We start from the raw sequence: 16,949 nt of genomic DNA, 5'->3' as shown, positions 1-16,949 counted from the left end.
ATATCCATAAATACAACAAAGTATCATTCAACCATAAAAAGGAATGAATGACTGATCAACATGCAACAACATGGATGAACTCTGAAAACATTATTCTATGTGAAAGAAGCCAGATACAAAAGGCCATGTAATTATATGAAATACTTAAAACAGGCAAATCCACAGAGATACAAAGTAAATTTGTGGTTTTCACGGGTTGGTAGGAGAAGAGATTGAGGATGCCTGCTAACGGGCATGGGACTTCTTTCTTGGGTGGGAACATTCTAGAATTTGATAGTAGTGATAGCTACACAAACTTTTGTGAATATACTAAAAACCACTGTACACTTTAAAAGGGTGAATTTTGTGTGACATGACTTATATCTCAATAATTAAAAATAGCAGATCATATTGATGGGTATGGGAACAGAGAGGGGTTAAGGAAAAGGTGAGCTCGATTTGGGGTATATTGAATTATTTTTTAATTATTATTTCCTAAGGTCATGGTGTATATAACCTGTAGGCAGCATGATATAAAGGTCTGGTGCTCAGGGTGGAAGTCTAGGCTAGAGATAGACTTGAGAGTCTTCAATCTATGGGCAGCCAAAGAACCCCACTTTTGTGGTGTGGGCTTGGACGAACTACTTAATCCCTCATCTACACTAACTAACTGTTCCTTCATCTTTAAAAGTGGGTTAATAATCACATATAGGACGACGTATACAGGTTAGGATTACAGAATATGAAAATCCCTTTACAAACTGAAAAACGCTATAAAAGGTTAATTGTATTATTTTATATATTGCATTGTACATGCCAAAAAAGTAGAGGGAAGGCCATTGACTACTAGGAATTATACAGAAACAGTATCTTGTCCTTATATAATTATTGAACATCTACAGTTGAAATAACTTGCAAAACTTTTGGTCACCATATTTAGAAATAAATATAATGGAACTGGACAAGTTACAAGGAAGGAGAACTAAAACAGAGGGTTATGAAGGATTTCTGTTCTGATTAGGGAGTAAGGGTGTTATAGACCTTGTTTTCATAATAGAATTTTCAATTAAAGACCAAGACATTCATTAAAAGTAAGGATAAAGAAAATAAAGCCTTCTTTACCAAATGCCGGATACTTGGCATTGTAAGAACAGTGAATATTAGCTTAGGACTAGAGAGAATTAAATGTATACTACCCCAAGAGAGAAAACGAGTTCAAAAACTTGAATAAACTCAAGGAAAATGTACATAACACATTTTGAAAATAAAGATGCTATAAGCATACATCTGTAACCTGTTGAAGTCACGTGGCATTCTTCCACAAGTTATCACCTGAAGTCAAGGTAAGAATGACAGACTGGAATGATCATGGATCCAATCTTACAATTATAGATGCCATACAATTTTTGTGTTTTATATTATATACTTCTCAGTCATTAATTTAGCCTTGATATCAATTTCCTTAATTCAAGAGTATATCTGCATAATGAGGCTTTAAAAAGAGGGAAGTATGAAATAATCTAATAGTATCTAATACTTTAGTGCCCTTTTCTCTCTCTCTCCAAAATGAGTATTTCTGTCCTACCCCCAACAGTATATGCTTATTTTAAAAAACTGAACCACCACAGAGAATGAGGGAATAATTAAGTTTGTTTTTAGGTAACAATGTGCTATGACCCAGCTTCACTTACATAATGGACATTTTTCAATGTCAGTACATATAAATCTACCTAATCCTTTTGACAACTGTATATTATAATTTGTATGGATATGCCATAATTTGCTTCACCCATTCTCTACTGGTAGACATGCAGATTATTTCCATTTTTTAAAAATCATAAAGAGCACTATAAACATTCCTGTATCTACAGCTTAAACATTTATCCAATCAAATCCCTTGGATAAATTCTAAGAAGTGGAATTACCTGGACAAAGGACATGCAGTTCGAATTTTGAAACTCTTCCCAAACTGACCTCCAGAAAGTTAGAGTTCATATTTCCACTACCGAAAAAAAGAGCACATTTCTCCATATCCTTTCCAGCACAGTTACCATTCTAATCTTAGTCAATATTAAAGTATGAAATGTTATTTCTTGTTTGAAGAAGAAATATTCTTGTTGCATTGTACTAATAAAGTATCTTTTTATATGCTTATGTCATTTGTTTTACTTCTTTTGTGGCAGACAGTCTAGCTATTTATATCTTTAAGCCTTTTTTTTTTTTGTTTGGATGTTTAGTTTTTTCTAATACATATATGAGATAGTTTCCTGTTCTATGAACCAAATGGCTTTCCCAGGTTTTCAGTTGTCTTGTATTTTTATTAAAGACATCTTTATGTTTACACAGCCATATAGCTTAATCTTTTCCTAAATGTTTTCCTTAATGGTTCAAGGATACTCTGATAGTAAGAAAACAAATAAGGAAACTAACCTAATGTTAAATTAATTCATTCAATATATGTTTCTTAGACAGGCAGTCCCCAACCATTCTGGCACCAGGGACCAGTTTCATGGAAGACAATTTTTCCACAGATGGTGGGTAGGGGGGTGATACCTTCTCATAAGGAGTGTGCAACCCAGATCCCTTACATGCGCAGTTTACAGTAGGGTTTGGCTCTTAGGAGAATCTAATGCTGCTGCTGATCTGATAGGAGGCAGAGCTCAGGAGGTGATGCTAGTGATAGAGAGCTACTGTAAATACAGACAAAGTGTTGCTTGCCCACTGCTCACCTCCTTCCTAACAGACCACAGACGGTAATAGTAGTCCACAACCCAGGAGTTGGGGGACCTCAGACTCAGATAACACTATAAGAACCAGAATTTAAGATGGACATTATCATTTTTATTTCACAACTGTATACAGTTATACCTTAAAATGTAAACAAGGTAGAACCAGTTTTCTCACTTTTAGAAAAAGACAGGAAAGTGAGAAAGAATAGTGAACTCATGATTGTGGGGTTTTTTGTTTTTGTGTTTTTCTTACTGAGACAGAGTCTCACTCTGTAGCCCTGGCTAGAATGATGCAGTGGCATCATCATAGCTCACTGTAACCTCCAACTCCTGGGCTCAAGAGATCCTCCTGTATCAGCCTCCCAAGTAGCTGGGACTACAGGCACACACCACTATACCTGGCTAATTTTTTTCTGTTTTTTGTAGAGATGGGGTCTCACTCTTGTTCAGGCTGGTCTCGAACTCCTGACCTCAAGTCATCCTCCTGCCTCAGCCTTCCAGTGCTAGGATTACAGGCATGAGCCACTGTGCCCAGTTGAACTCATGATTTTTTATAACATGTATTTTCTAGCTCAACACATTGAAAAGGGTCTAGAAGCAGTGATGCCCCAGTAACAATAAACACACCCAATATCCAGATCTTGATTTATAAATACCATTTCCCATTAAAAGGCAGTAGGGCTCCTAGGACAAATGGCTGAATCTAGTGTTGGGACAGGAAAAAGACCAGGTGAACCTAGAACATATAGTGCCAGAAAGTAAAGAAGAGCTCTGAAACTAATGAGGACCTGTCAAAAGGATAAAGCAGCCAGCTTGAAAGGGATTCCACTGGCTATATCAAAAACAAATTTGAGCATCAAAATCAGTAATTATAGTAACAGACTACAACAAATAAATAAAAGGAGAGGGAAGAGAAAAGAGACAGCTCTTATTTATGGCAGATGCCAATTAATGTAGAAGTAATGACAGAGTTAGAAGATTGCCATTTTGCAACCCCTATGGTAGTAATATATTTAGGTAAGAATTATCAGTTGGACGCTAAATCCTACTATATGCAAATATATTGGAAAACACTGCATTTACAGTCTCAAAGCATCTCCTCACAGAGTACTTATTAATTATAAAGGAATTAAAGCCATTTTACAGAACGAAATCTGATAGACACCAACTTAACCAAAGAAATCAACATTATCAATAATGTGACAACCCAACATCATCACATGCCTCCTATTGTGATGCAAGGTGGAAGACATAACATCACGTATGTATCATTACTGTCAAAACTGTTTAACTTGAATCTGATCATAAGGTAACAATCACAAAAACCTAAAACACATTCTACAAAACAGCTGGCCTGAATTCTTCAAAAAGTGACACTGTCCAGGAGGCTGAGGCAGAAGGATCACTTGAACCCAGGAGTCTGAGGTTGCAGTGAGCTGTCATGACACCACTGCACTCCAGCCTGGGTGACAGAGCAAGACCCTGTCTAAAAAAAAAGGTGCCATTGTCATAAAAGACAAAGAAAACCAAAGAAACTGTTCTATATTAGAGAGACTTTGAGACACGACAACTAATTTGTGATTGTGGATCACACACATAAAAATTAACTGCTAAAAGGATATTCTTGGAACACCTGACAAAATTTGACTGTGAACTATAATATATTATCAATGTTGAATTTCCTAAATTCATCATTGCATCACAGTTAAATAAGAAAATATTTTTATTGTTAGAATAAGATTGGCAAAATTTTTCTGTAAAGGGCCAGATAATAAATATGTTAGGCTTTTGGTCTTTTTGGTTGCAGCTACTTATCTCTACCATTGTAGTGTGAAAGCAGCCATAGACAATATAAAAGCAAAAGCATGGCTGTGCTCCAATAAAACTTTACAAAGAAACATCAGGCAGGATTTGGCCAGCAAGCAAGCCATTTGGTTTGCAGATCCCTATCTTAGAAGGTAGAAGTTTAAAGATAAAGGATAATATATGCAACTTAATCTCAAAGGTCAGCAAAAATAAAGAATATGCATTCATGTATGTGTATGTGTGTGTATGTACATATACACACATACATACATACATAAACATATACAGATCTAGAAAAAGCAAATATGGCAAAACTTTAGTGAATCCAGTTTAAGGGTAACAGGTATTCACTGTACTATTTTTTATTACTTTTCTACAGGGTGGAAATTTTTCAAAATAAAATGTTGAAAAAATAATCTAAGTTACTCACTATGTCCCTCCTTAATCCTCTCAAATATTTCATTTTTTACTACCCATTTCTACTAATTTTGTTATATTAAGATCACAATAATGTAACTATTCCATAAAGCTAGGCATTATGAGATAATAAAGCGATACAAGGAATGTAATGCTCTCCTAAAATATAAAGCCTCTATATTAAATCATACATAATTAGCATCACTGACTAGAAATACTACTCTTCAAAATACAGTCAGTCCTTCATATGTGTGGGGATCTGCACTATGGATTCAACCAATTCTGGACAGAAGTATTTGTAAAGAAAAAAAATCCAGAAAGTTCCAAAGCAAAACTCAAATTTTTTTTTTTTTTTTTTTTTTTTTGAGGCAGAGTCTCGCTTTGTTGCTCAGGCTAGAGTGAGTGCCGTAGCGTCAGCCTAGCTCACAGCAACCTCAAACTCCTGGGCTTAAGCAATCCTCCTGCCTCAGCCTCCCAAGTAGCTGGGACTACAGGCACGTGCCACCATGCCCGGCTAATTTTATATATATATATTAGTTGGCCAATTAATTTCTTTCTATTTTTTATAGTAGAGACGGGGTCTCGCTCAGGCTGGTTTTGAACTCCTGACCTTGAGCAATCCGCCCGCCTCGGCCTCCCAGAGTGCTAGGATTACAAGCGTGAGCCACCAAGCCTGGCCCAAAACTCAAATTTGCGTTATACAAGTACTACGTTGAATCCATGAGAATGAATCGAGATGTAGGCATTGTATGAGGTGATGGTTTAAAGTATATGGGAAGATATATGTAGCTCATATACAAACACTATGCCATTTTATAGCAAGGACTTGCATATTCACAGATTTTGGTACCCATAGGAGGTCCTAAAACCAATCTCTGGTGCAGGGGTCCTCAAACTTTTTAAACAGGGGTCCAGATCACTGTCCCTCAGACCGTTGGAGGGCCCTCGGAGAGTGCGGCGCACATTCCACACATGCACACTGCAGGCCTGGGACCAGTCAGCTGCAAAGCAGGACAGGCAGAGGTGGCAAAAACACTGGATAAATGTCCTCGGCGGGCCTCGGGCTGTAGTTTGAGGACCCCTGCATCTGATGAATACCAAGGGACAAGTGTATACCTAAGACTAATAAAGCTCCATGAAGGCAGGGACCAGTCCATTTTGCTCCCCTATGTACCTCCATCCCCTTGGAAGATTGCATGGTACAAAGTGGACACTGAATATCATTTTGGGGATTAAGGAATTAGTTGTATTGTTTAAACCAGAATCTGAGGAGATGACAAACTATAAAAACATTTTTTTCCCCTTTCACTATTTCCATTACCAACTTCCATTTGTATGTTTTTAAAGCTTTGTATTTATAAAAACCCTAAGGAGAATAAAACATTTCCAATAAAGTTTAACATTCAGGTCTAAATAAATACTTATTAATATTTATTCATAAATTGACCTAAATACAGTACCTGAGTTTTGTGTTAGTTTATTCTAAAAATCAGGTGCTTCACAACTCTTCTACAGTCCTATAAAAATCTACAAGATGTGAACTTTCACAATTTGCCACTTTTGAATAGGCTCTTCATAACACCCCCTGTAACATACCACCAAGCTCTGGTCTCTGTAAAGTAGCTCCTGAGTGCAAGCAAAGAAACGCAGAGAGCCACACTGCTGCTTCTTAGTCCCTCAACGTAAACTCATTATGTGTTAACAGTGGACTCTATTTTCGCTTATAGTGCCTCATTTCCTTTCTTAAATATACTCACTCACTTGCTTGTTAGGCCTATGTATACAGTAATCTCTATATTAATTTTAGCAAAGTAAAAATGATATTTTAAATTTTTAAAAAATCGATTATATAAGACTTTTAAATAAAATTCATGTATTTATACATTGATTATACCCACAGTTTATATAGGAAAAACATCCAAACTTAGGATTTCATTATTTATAATGACCAGTAGAGGGCACTCACAAAAGGGGGGAAGACCTAGCCACAGCCTTGAAGAGAGACACACTGACAAAATTGCAGTGAATATCCTATTTTAAAAACAGAATGCTTTAATAGAACACTGGAGTAGTTATCACCCCTCATTGATAACCACTAATACATTGTATTAAATCAGAAAAATAACAACTTACAACATTACATAAGACTTTTCTTACACCACTCTTCAACACTGTTTTAGTATTATATTATAAAATTTCTCTCTATAACTACATACTTTCTTCTGCAAGTAAAATAGATTCAATAATTATCATGGGAAAATAAGAAAATAGAGAAACTGGTAAACCTTGGTAAAATAAACATAGCCCAGAGCACAGAAGATGGAACAAATCAATCTAATTATTAATCTACTCTTCATTACTGAGTAGGAAACTATTCCATCAAAGAAGGGCATAATAACTTGAACTGAATTGTAAGTGTCACAATAAGAAAAGCATGAGGATGTCAAAGAATTAGAGCCTGTGGAAAATACTTCTTGCTATATTTATCTTTACTAGATATTATATGCAGTAGATACTCAATATATATTTATTAATTAACTGATTCTTCTGATCTCTGTTTATAACATCTTACATTTTTTTTAAGACCAGATTATTCTCCCCCCAAATTTTACCTTGGAAAAAAAATTTCAGGCAAAATGTTTTGATAAATAGTGATCTCAAAACTATAAAAGCATATATTAAATATTTCTAGCCAAATATTGTGTTTGGGGGCTTGAGCTTTTAATAATGTTGACACACTAACAAGATACTTCATTATCTCTTTGGTGGACTTCATAAAAGATAAAATCTTTCAGAATAAAAATAAAGGTGATTATCACATGTGATTATCACATGTCAAATATAAACAAAATCCATCTATGTGTCATGCCTGCCTAACTATCAGATCTCTGCCAATAAGTTGCCATTAGATAACAGGCTAATTTCAAATTTGGGTATATTGATAAATCTGAATTAGTCTTCATTATTAAATATCTTCTTAGCTTGAAAGACAGGTAATTTTTACTTTTAAAAAGTTACACGAATGTACAGTGGAAATTCCACTTAACTTGGTCTCAGAAAATTGAAGTTCAAATCCTACCACTTGCTAGCTAAGTATCCTTAGGTGAATCAGAACCTCTCAGAGACTATTAATTATCTATAAAATGAAATAAACAATGACCACCTCTTGATCTACCTCCTACTGTAAATCTCTGGAAATCCTAAATCATTAAAAACTAGTGTTGATTGAAATTTTTAAAAATTCCACTAAAAAAATGTAGGAAAACAAATGAGAATTCCAAACATGCAAAGTCTATGTCCTCTCTAATTTTCTTTCTAACCTACATTATTCATCAAATAAAACCTCACAGCGGCAGTGAAATCTCCCATCTTCTTTTTTAACTTTTTATAACATGAAGTCAGCATTTTTATTCAATCAATTATTTATTAAGTTAAACTAGTAAGTTCCCTTGCCTTTCTTATAGTTGAACTACACCAAGAACTTTGTGTCAGTTCCCTCAGAGACTCACTGTAACTGGGAGGTAAAAGATAATCTCATTCCCAGGTGGCTAAACTACAACAGAATGTCAGTTTCAAAGTTCACAGGTAATCAATGCTTCCCAGCGTCAAGTCTTCTGTTTTGGCAGAAATCATAATCAGAGTTATGGGCTTAAGTTTATAAACGTTTTCAACCTTCCCCCTACATAAAGGATTACTTGTTAGCTTTATTTCTTCAAGATTTATGTATCATTTTAACAATTTTGAGCAAAAGGTTTCCTAACCTATTTTATCACATTCATGATGCCATGCTATATGCATTCATGACCTCTGATAGGAAACAGAATGTAATGGAATTTCTCATATTTTCAAGGAAGATGGAGGGCATTTCTGTTAAAAATCATCTTCCACAATACCAGGAAAACTTCCATGCTTAACCCAAAGTCTATTAAAATTTCCTTTTAGATTTGATTTAAATGGTAGAATATACCAAGTAACACTGGATTTGGAATACAGATTGAAAGGGTGAACGACTCAAACCTCCGCAAGGAAGATGGAGGGCATTTCTGTTAAAAATCATCTTCCACAATACCAGGAAAACTTCCATGCTTAACCCAAAGTCTATTAAAATTTCCTTTTACAACTGAACTATAGTACAGCATTGAACTAACTTGTCAAAAGTAAATACACAGAGATTACATAGGCAGTCCACTTCAATTAGACTGTTCTTTACTAAAGCAAATTCCTAAACTTGGAAGCCAAATAAAAGTTGTGTCTATGTTTAAATCAAATCTTTGTAAATCAATATTATTTCTCCATTTTGTTATAGTACCAAAAACATTTGACATTTTCTTCTGAACAGTTATCTAATCAATGCTGAAAGTTCTAAATTGCACAAACATGGTTCTAAAGCCACTGATGCCCTCAGAATCCACCGCAGTGCAGAGTGTGTCTTTAAGACATTACACAGCACAGTACCTTAACAGGGCATTTTGGTCTGTTACATTCCACAATTTGGGATTTGGAGAAAGTTATGGGAAAATTTTCAGAACTGACTAAAAAAAATTGGTACATTAGATCTAGAATAAAACCTAAGGGATTAGAATGGTTTAACCTGAGGTAAAGAAGCGTAAGAAATAATCTAACAATATACAGCTATTTCAAAGACAAAGCGATATATTATTTCTACCTCTACTGATGTTAAATTTAACATGAAGATTCAGATTATGCATGAAATATGCTAATAATTATGTTCTGAAAATGGGTTGACAAGGACAGTTATGGAATATTCCCTCCTGCAGGCCTTTGTATTAAATAAATCCTATCTGCTTGAGATAATTTGACTATAGTGCTGCCAGAGGCAGTAGGAAATACCACTACCTCACCTCTTAAGGTCTCTTTTAGGTCTTTACCTCTCCTTTGCTACTGGCCTTTACTTTGGTAAGTTTTCATAAAACCAAAAGTGTCTGAAAATAATCCTCAAAAGCTAATTAGTCAAATTGTAATTAAAAAACAATCCTAATATTTCCTTGAGTAAACTAAAAATGGAATGCAAAGATAAAGATTGGTAGGTACATTTATCACACCTTAGACGAAGAATGAGCTTTTTACAATGCATCAGGTAGCTATCAGTTCTCCACTACTTTAATGTTGAGAGGAAAATAGGAAAATACTACTAATTAAGTTGAAGAAAAACCCAACCATCGATTACATTTTACCAGTACAATTCAATCTAATGTCAAAATACCAGGAAACCCATAAGAATAAGTTACACTAAAAAGTGACTTTCAGGTATAGATGAGATGCAAATTCACCTTTCCAGCCTCTCACAAAACTTAGAAATACACTTCCAAACAAAATGCTCATACACTGACACAGTGTGAACGAACACCACGGACCTTGGCTTCCCAAGGGAAGTAAGGCTCCCATATTTATGGTTATGTATAACTTCAGTTAAAGTCTTGAAACCCAAATACATTTCAGATAACTAAAGACAACTTTCAGTATAATTACTTTGTAATAAGTACTCACAAAAATGATCAGAGAAACCTTGATTTGTACAAAAGGATGGTCCTGCACAAGTAATATATATAACACTAAAATAAGATTTACCTCTATTGTTGGATCATATTCATCCACAAAGTGATTCTGAATTAGCTGTATCGTCAAGGCACTCTTGCCTACGCCACCAGCTCCAACTACCACAAGTTTATATTCAGTCATTTTCAGCAGGCCTTATAATAAAAATAATGAAAATGTGACTAAATTAGGATATGTGTTATACATGCAGTTAATACTCTATCAAAACATTCTTATCAGTACCTTTTAACACAAACCCATCTTTATGTGGAAAATTATTGCAAAATATCTTATAAAATTCAATGATAAAACTTCAGTTGACTACAGATAATGTATTGTAATGAATTGTACTTCATTTACAAACTCCCTCATTAACATTTGAGAAAAACACATACAGACTACATAGACAGTTCTTTTATTTTATATTCAGGTTGTTCTATCTGAAGAGCCAGACTGCTGTTCTATAGCAGCTGATGGCTCTCAAAGGACTTCACTCAGTACAAGTGTCTAGCAGAGTTCTCTATATCCTGTAGACACACCCACACAAAACTTGTTGACAGCTATCTCCAATCCTATTGGTTCAGTATTCCCAGTTGACTCCCACCTCTAATAGTTAGAAGTAGGTATGCTAAGTGTCTTTGTTGGAGCCAACAGCTACAGAAATCTTTATAAAGGCATCATCATAGTAGTTCTCCTGTATAAAGAGCAACAATCATCAGATGGGGGATAGAAGGATGAGTATCAAATAAAGCTGGACTGTATTATGGGGAAATAAAAATTTAGACACTGAAGTAGATAAAGACAATATTTAAAGACATTTTAATCTGTAAAATACCTCTGGGGAAAATAAAAGTGAAAACTAGGAGCAATTTGAGAACTTTGGATTAACTATTCAGTATAGGAGATCTGATCATCAATCACAATACACAATCCTATCTTAGTGCTGAAATACAGCACTTTTGCACACAAAAAATATAATTAAATAAAACAGAGATAAACACTGCTTTTAATAAGAAAAAACTTTTAAAAGACTGGACATGGTGGCTCACACTTGTAATCCCAGCACTTTGGGGGATCTAGGTGAGAGGATCCCTTGAGGCCAGGAGTTCAAGACCAGCTTGAGCAACAAAATGATAACCCATCTACAAAAAATAGGAAAGTTAGCTGGGCATGGTGATGCACACCTATAGTCCCAGCTACTTAGGAGGCTGAGGCAGGCGGATTGCTTGAGCCCAGAAGAGTTTGAGATTGCAGTGAGCTATATGACAACACCACTGCACTTGCACTCTAGCTCAGGCAACAAAGCGAGAGGCTGCCTCAAAAACAAACAAACAAAAAGGAAAACTAAACTTTCAAAAGATGTAAGTGAATACGACTCAGTAATCCAAGTGACTTTTACTTTTTGCTTTTCGTACATCATCTCCCAACATGTGCAACAAACACTGACAACTTGTACAGTTAACAAGCGCGAGATAAAAAATAAAATCTGATATTTTTTAGTCAGCTATTTCAGACTTTTTGAAATAAAATAAATATATTTAATTTCATCTCCTTTCCCCCATGTAATATATTAATACAAATAAGGAGTGAAATGCAGAAAGAATGGCAGTAAATGCACATTTATTATAGGATAAGTAGTTCTAGATTAATGAATGTGCATATATCATAAACACTTAATACATGTGGCATCCTATTTACTAAAGACCAAAACTAAAAACAATAATAATAATTTGGTTTTCCAAATGATAACATACTAACCTTATTCCTGAGCCCCCTCACAAAGAACACAGGCTTGAAAACCGTTGTACCAGACTGTTAAAGTCCAGCTCCCTGTCTTCCTCTGTTCCACCTATCCTTATGCACTGCTTGTTGAGGGCCACGATGACAGCCACTAGAAGCAAGTATCTTGTTTGCCTCCATGTTTTATTCCAAATGTAGGCCATAGAAAATGACATAGATGAGGAGACTCATTCCAAAATGTACCCTCTAGCTGCCTGCCCACCTCACACTGCAAAATAGTTTGGATAGCCGATAGCCTAAAAGTGTTATTCTCAAAATGTGGTCTGAGACAGACCCCTCTGGTTCCTAAGACTTTTTTAGGGTCCAAGACGTGGTCAAAACTGTTTTCATAATAATAGTAAGGTGTTCTTTAACCCTTTTGACTCTCATTGTTTCACAAGTATATGGTAGAATTTTCCAGATGTATGATCACAACAGATTGAATGCAAATGTAGATATGAGAATCCACTATTAAGTTGGACAATTAAAGACAATTGCTAAAAATTACTCTTCTAATTTTTGGCTTTATTTTGGAAAAGTCCCTTTTTATAAAATATTTTGTTCCTGTTACCAAGTAATAGGCTTATTATTTCTATTTTTAAATGAAGTTTTTAAAAATTTCTCAGTTTTATATGGTGAATATTGATAGATCCCATAGAAATCAAAGATTTTTGAGACCCTCAATAATTTTTAAGAACGTAAAGGAGTCCTTAAGACCAAAAAGTTTGCTAGCCTAAGAGATACTGTGGACAGATAATCGATTAGAGTTTAGTTGTATATGTACATCTGAATTCAGAGACACGCGCCTTCTGGTCTACTTGTTTATGCAATGGTTGTTCCCAGAATAAAAAAAAAAAATATCCTTGAACTGGATTTTTAAAACCACTCAATATTTAAACCCACTAGACAGAATTGTGTTCCTAAGGAGTTTTATTGAATGAAGATCACATGTCAGAAGGGGCCCTCTCACCTAAAGTTGCAAAAGCTGGCAAGGAGTGGAACTGGTAGTAAAACCCAACATTTTTTTTAACAATAACAAAAAAAATTTGCTTACCTTTGTCATAAAACTAAATTACCATCTATAATCTCTTAAAATCAAGAGTGGTTGTGGATGCCTACAGTCTCAAAGTAAATAGTATTGATATCAATCATATTTGATGTTTATAGTCTATCACGTGTAGGAGTCAGCAATTTGGACCTTTGTCACTTAAGAGTGACACTGGTTATATGGTTAATTCTGTGCTGATGATTACAAACAGACCTTTTCCCTGTATAATTTCCTTTTAAATTATTTTTTATTAGAAACATACATATATACATATTGTGTAACAATTAGAAAATATCTTTCTATTTTTAACCCTTTGATTTGATTTAAGAAGGCTAGCTTAGGACTTCAGCTATATAATAAGTACATGCCTAAGAGAATTCAGGCAGTTAGCTGGCCTACTGCTACAATTAATTTTTGTTAGTTTAAAAAATCAGGTGAGTGCTGTTTAGCAGTATTGTAATAACTCCTGGGATGGGGAACAAATCTGTATGGAAGAGGGTAATATAGCAGAGATGGGGGAAAAGGAGAAGAACAGGCAAATTAAATTTTAAGTACTATTTTAGCTACTGCTGTCTACACTCGACTAGCAAAGAAAAAGCCTTGCTTCTGCCCTGTGGGTTTTCTTCGTGTGTTTTAACTTGACCAAGCAAAACAGACCTTCTGGGATTAACTTTTTCCTTTTCACTGCAGGTCACAGGCTTTACGTGTAGGGTGTTGGCCACCTGTTCTTCCACCACCATCTCTACCTCCACCTCCTCCTTTGTGGCCACAGCAATGTCACAGCCCATACATGGGGGAGGGGAGCAGTCAGGAACTCGGAGGCAGACGCGTTTTTTTCCCCCAAACACAATAACCTCAAACAGTGGTCTCTAAGTACTTTCCTATGCGCTTCCAAAACGTGACCTCCCTCCTTACCCACACATCCCTTACACGCTGAAAGGACCACTACCCGTGCAGCCTGCGCTCGAGGGAGAAGTTTATACCTCGGTGCTAGAGATGCTAGATGCAGCAGAGAAGGCAGCGCCGAGGCAGCCGAGCGCTGGGAAGGGAGGAAGAGGTGCGGGAGCGGGGAGGGGGGGAGGGGAGGCTGGAGCGCCGCGGGAGAAACCTCCACCGCACCCGACCGCCCCGAGGGGCAGCCGGCCGGGCCGCGAGTTTCTCCCCCGCCGCCTCCGGCCGCGGCTCTCGGGGAGGAGGAAGGAAGGGGTTCCCCGTCCAGGAAGCAGCACACAAGCGGCGGCCGCCTCCAGCCTCACCCTCCTCAGCCCCGCACCGCCCATTCCCCACTCCCCGCGTCGCCGCGTCCCCGCGCCTCCCCTGCAGAACCCCCACCCCGCCCGCCGGGCCCGGCGCCCGCGCCCCCGCCCCGCCCCTCGCGGGACCCCTAATTCATTCACTCGCCGCCGGCCCCGCCCGGCGCCGGCGAGGAGGGTCGGGACCCGGGCAGGGGCCCAGGAGGGATGGTCCGTTCCGTACCTCTCTCCCGCACCTGGGAGCCGCCGAGCCTCTGGCCCCCGCCGCTGCCTTCACAGCCTGCGCCGCGCTCGCTCCCAGTCCGAAATGGCGGGGGCCGGGAGTACTGGCCGAGCAGCCGCCACCGCCGCCGCCACCGCCGCCACAGCCGCCACAGCCGCCGCTGCTGCCTCCGCCGCCGCGGCCGCCGCCTAGGGAAATCGAGCGCCGAGCACACCGATAGGTTCGGGGCCGGGCGGCCGCAGAGGGCAGAGCTATCGATGCGTTCCGCGCTCGATTCCCCCTCAGACGGGCGGGCGAGAGGGAGCGGCCGAGGGCGGTGTGGGAAGAGCGAGGAGAGGGAGGCTGCGAGCGCCGCCGAGAGGAGGAGGTGGAGGAGGAGGAGCGGGCCGGGCCGGGCCGGGCCGGGGGGCGGAGGAGCGGGTCTGGGCGGCGCCTCCGCGGGGAGGAGGGACTGCGGGGCCCACGCGGCGGCCCGCCCCCTGGCTCTCGCCGCAGGGCCGTCCCCGCGGGCAGCCGCAGATTCGGACCCAGACCGGGACCCGGCGGCGGAGGGCTACGCGGACGCCGCCGTGCTGATGTCGGGTCTACACGGAGGAGCTGCGACCATCTCCCGGACCTCGGGGTCGGCCTACACTTGTGCACACTCATCTGCCGCATGTCAATAAACACGCAGTCACCAAACGTGGAAGGCGACTTCGGTGACTTAGGCAGAGCCCCGGCGGATGATTCTCCACCCCGGGGCTTTCTGATCGCAGCCGGGTTATTATCAGCCTCCACCCGCGGGCTGGGAATTTAGCCCCAGGCCCAAACAAATGCTATGAACCCTTTTTTTCATCGCTAATCTTTTTTGGGGGTGGTGGGGCGTCTGTGATATTTTGTTGTCATTTTTTTTTTCTGGATATTTTGAAGCTATCACAAGGTTTCTCTAAACAGGGACCTTTTTTCGATGTACCCGTTGCTCCTGAAAGCACAAACAGAAGACTGTTTTTAAGTAGAAGTGCCCTTGACAGTTTAGACCTGAGGAGAGTCATTCAAACATTAATTAGGAAACTGAGATTAATCAGTTAACCTTCTGGAGTTAAGACATTAAACAATGGGGCAATTGAACATGCCACAGCATACCCAGAGTCTGCATTGATAAAATACCTAGAAAGGTCCACTGGGAGAGTTTTAAAGGATTGAGGCCTGGCAGACCAGCGCCTATGCCTAATGGGACCGCCCATCTGAGTCTCTGCTTCCAGTTCTGTCTCTCTAGTCCACATCATAAACCACCAATAAAACATGATTTTGAACCCCAGCTATTATGTATGTTAAGCAAGGCTTTAGATCAACTGTCACCGTTTGCTTCCTACAATCTGCAGTGCCTGTTCCAGCCTCCCTCTCCTAGACCAGGTGGAAGAGACAGAATGGAATACGGGGAAGGGGAAAGAATGTGTTTAAGTCCACATCAAGTATTTACTAAATGTTTTGCACATGTATCATCTTATTTAATCATCACAACAACAACAACCTCATGCGGTAGAATACTTTTCACTATTTTGCAGATGAAGAGACAAATGTTAGAGAGGTTAAGAGTTGGGCCCAAGTCCACACACTTAAAATGTGGAGTGTCCTTCTTGTCAGATCATTTTCACTCTGCTTCCAGTTCTTCAGTGGCTCCCATCCCACTTAATGGAAAAGCAAAATTCTTCTCAAAATCCTACATGGCCTTAGCTTATTTGATGTCCCTAGCCTTCTTATTTTTTTGGACTCAAATCCTAATATTCTCTTTTTCTCGGTTCCATATATACACACTGGTTCCTGGCTGTTCCTTGAGAATGCCAGACAGGCTTCTTGGGGAGTATGCACTTATGCACGAAGCCTAGTCTGGCACCTACTTTAAATTTTTGTTCAAATGTCTTTTTTTAAATGAGGTCTTCTGTGATGATCATCTTTTATATCAAAACTCCTCCTTGTCCCCCCAAATTCTATCTTCTCGCTTTATTTTTTCTCCAGAGAACATATCACCTTCTAATATACTAACTTATTTATTTTCTTGTCTCTCTTGCCACCAGAATGTAATCTCCATGAGAGCAGTGTTTTTTGTCTGTTTTATTTACTGCTAAATTTCCAGGGCCCATGAAAATCTCTGACACAAATAAAGCGCTCTAACTATGGAC

The 16,949-nt window shown here is 38.7% G+C and overlaps 1 protein-coding gene across 3 annotated transcripts in view; it reads right to left on the bottom strand.

Moving 5' to 3' along the window:
• The window catches only part of KRAS (KRAS proto-oncogene, GTPase), a 38,902-nt gene extending 23,796 nt beyond the window's left edge, over positions 1-15,106 (bottom strand). For 2 of the 3 annotated variants that reach the window (XM_012739558.3, XM_012739556.2), the window contains exons 1-2: positions 14,791-14,923; positions 10,521-10,642 (exon numbers count right to left, since the gene is read on the bottom strand). In XM_012739558.3, the coding sequence (XP_012595012.1) occupies positions 10,521-10,631 (111 nt within the window). In that variant the 5' untranslated portion in view covers positions 10,632-10,642; positions 14,791-14,923. Of the gene's footprint in view, positions 1-10,520; positions 10,643-14,790 lie in introns of all 3 variants that reach the window. The other variant, XM_012739557.2, reaches the window with a different exon arrangement.
• Positions 15,107-16,949: the final 1,843 nt, after the last annotated feature.

Source organism: Microcebus murinus, chromosome 10 (assembly GCF_040939455.1).
Source record: "Microcebus murinus isolate Inina chromosome 10, M.murinus_Inina_mat1.0, whole genome shotgun sequence".
NCBI lineage: Eukaryota > Metazoa > Chordata > Mammalia > Primates > Cheirogaleidae > Microcebus > Microcebus murinus.
The sequence above is the reverse complement of the archived record's forward strand: the minus strand, read 5'-3'. Positions and strand labels throughout refer to the sequence as shown.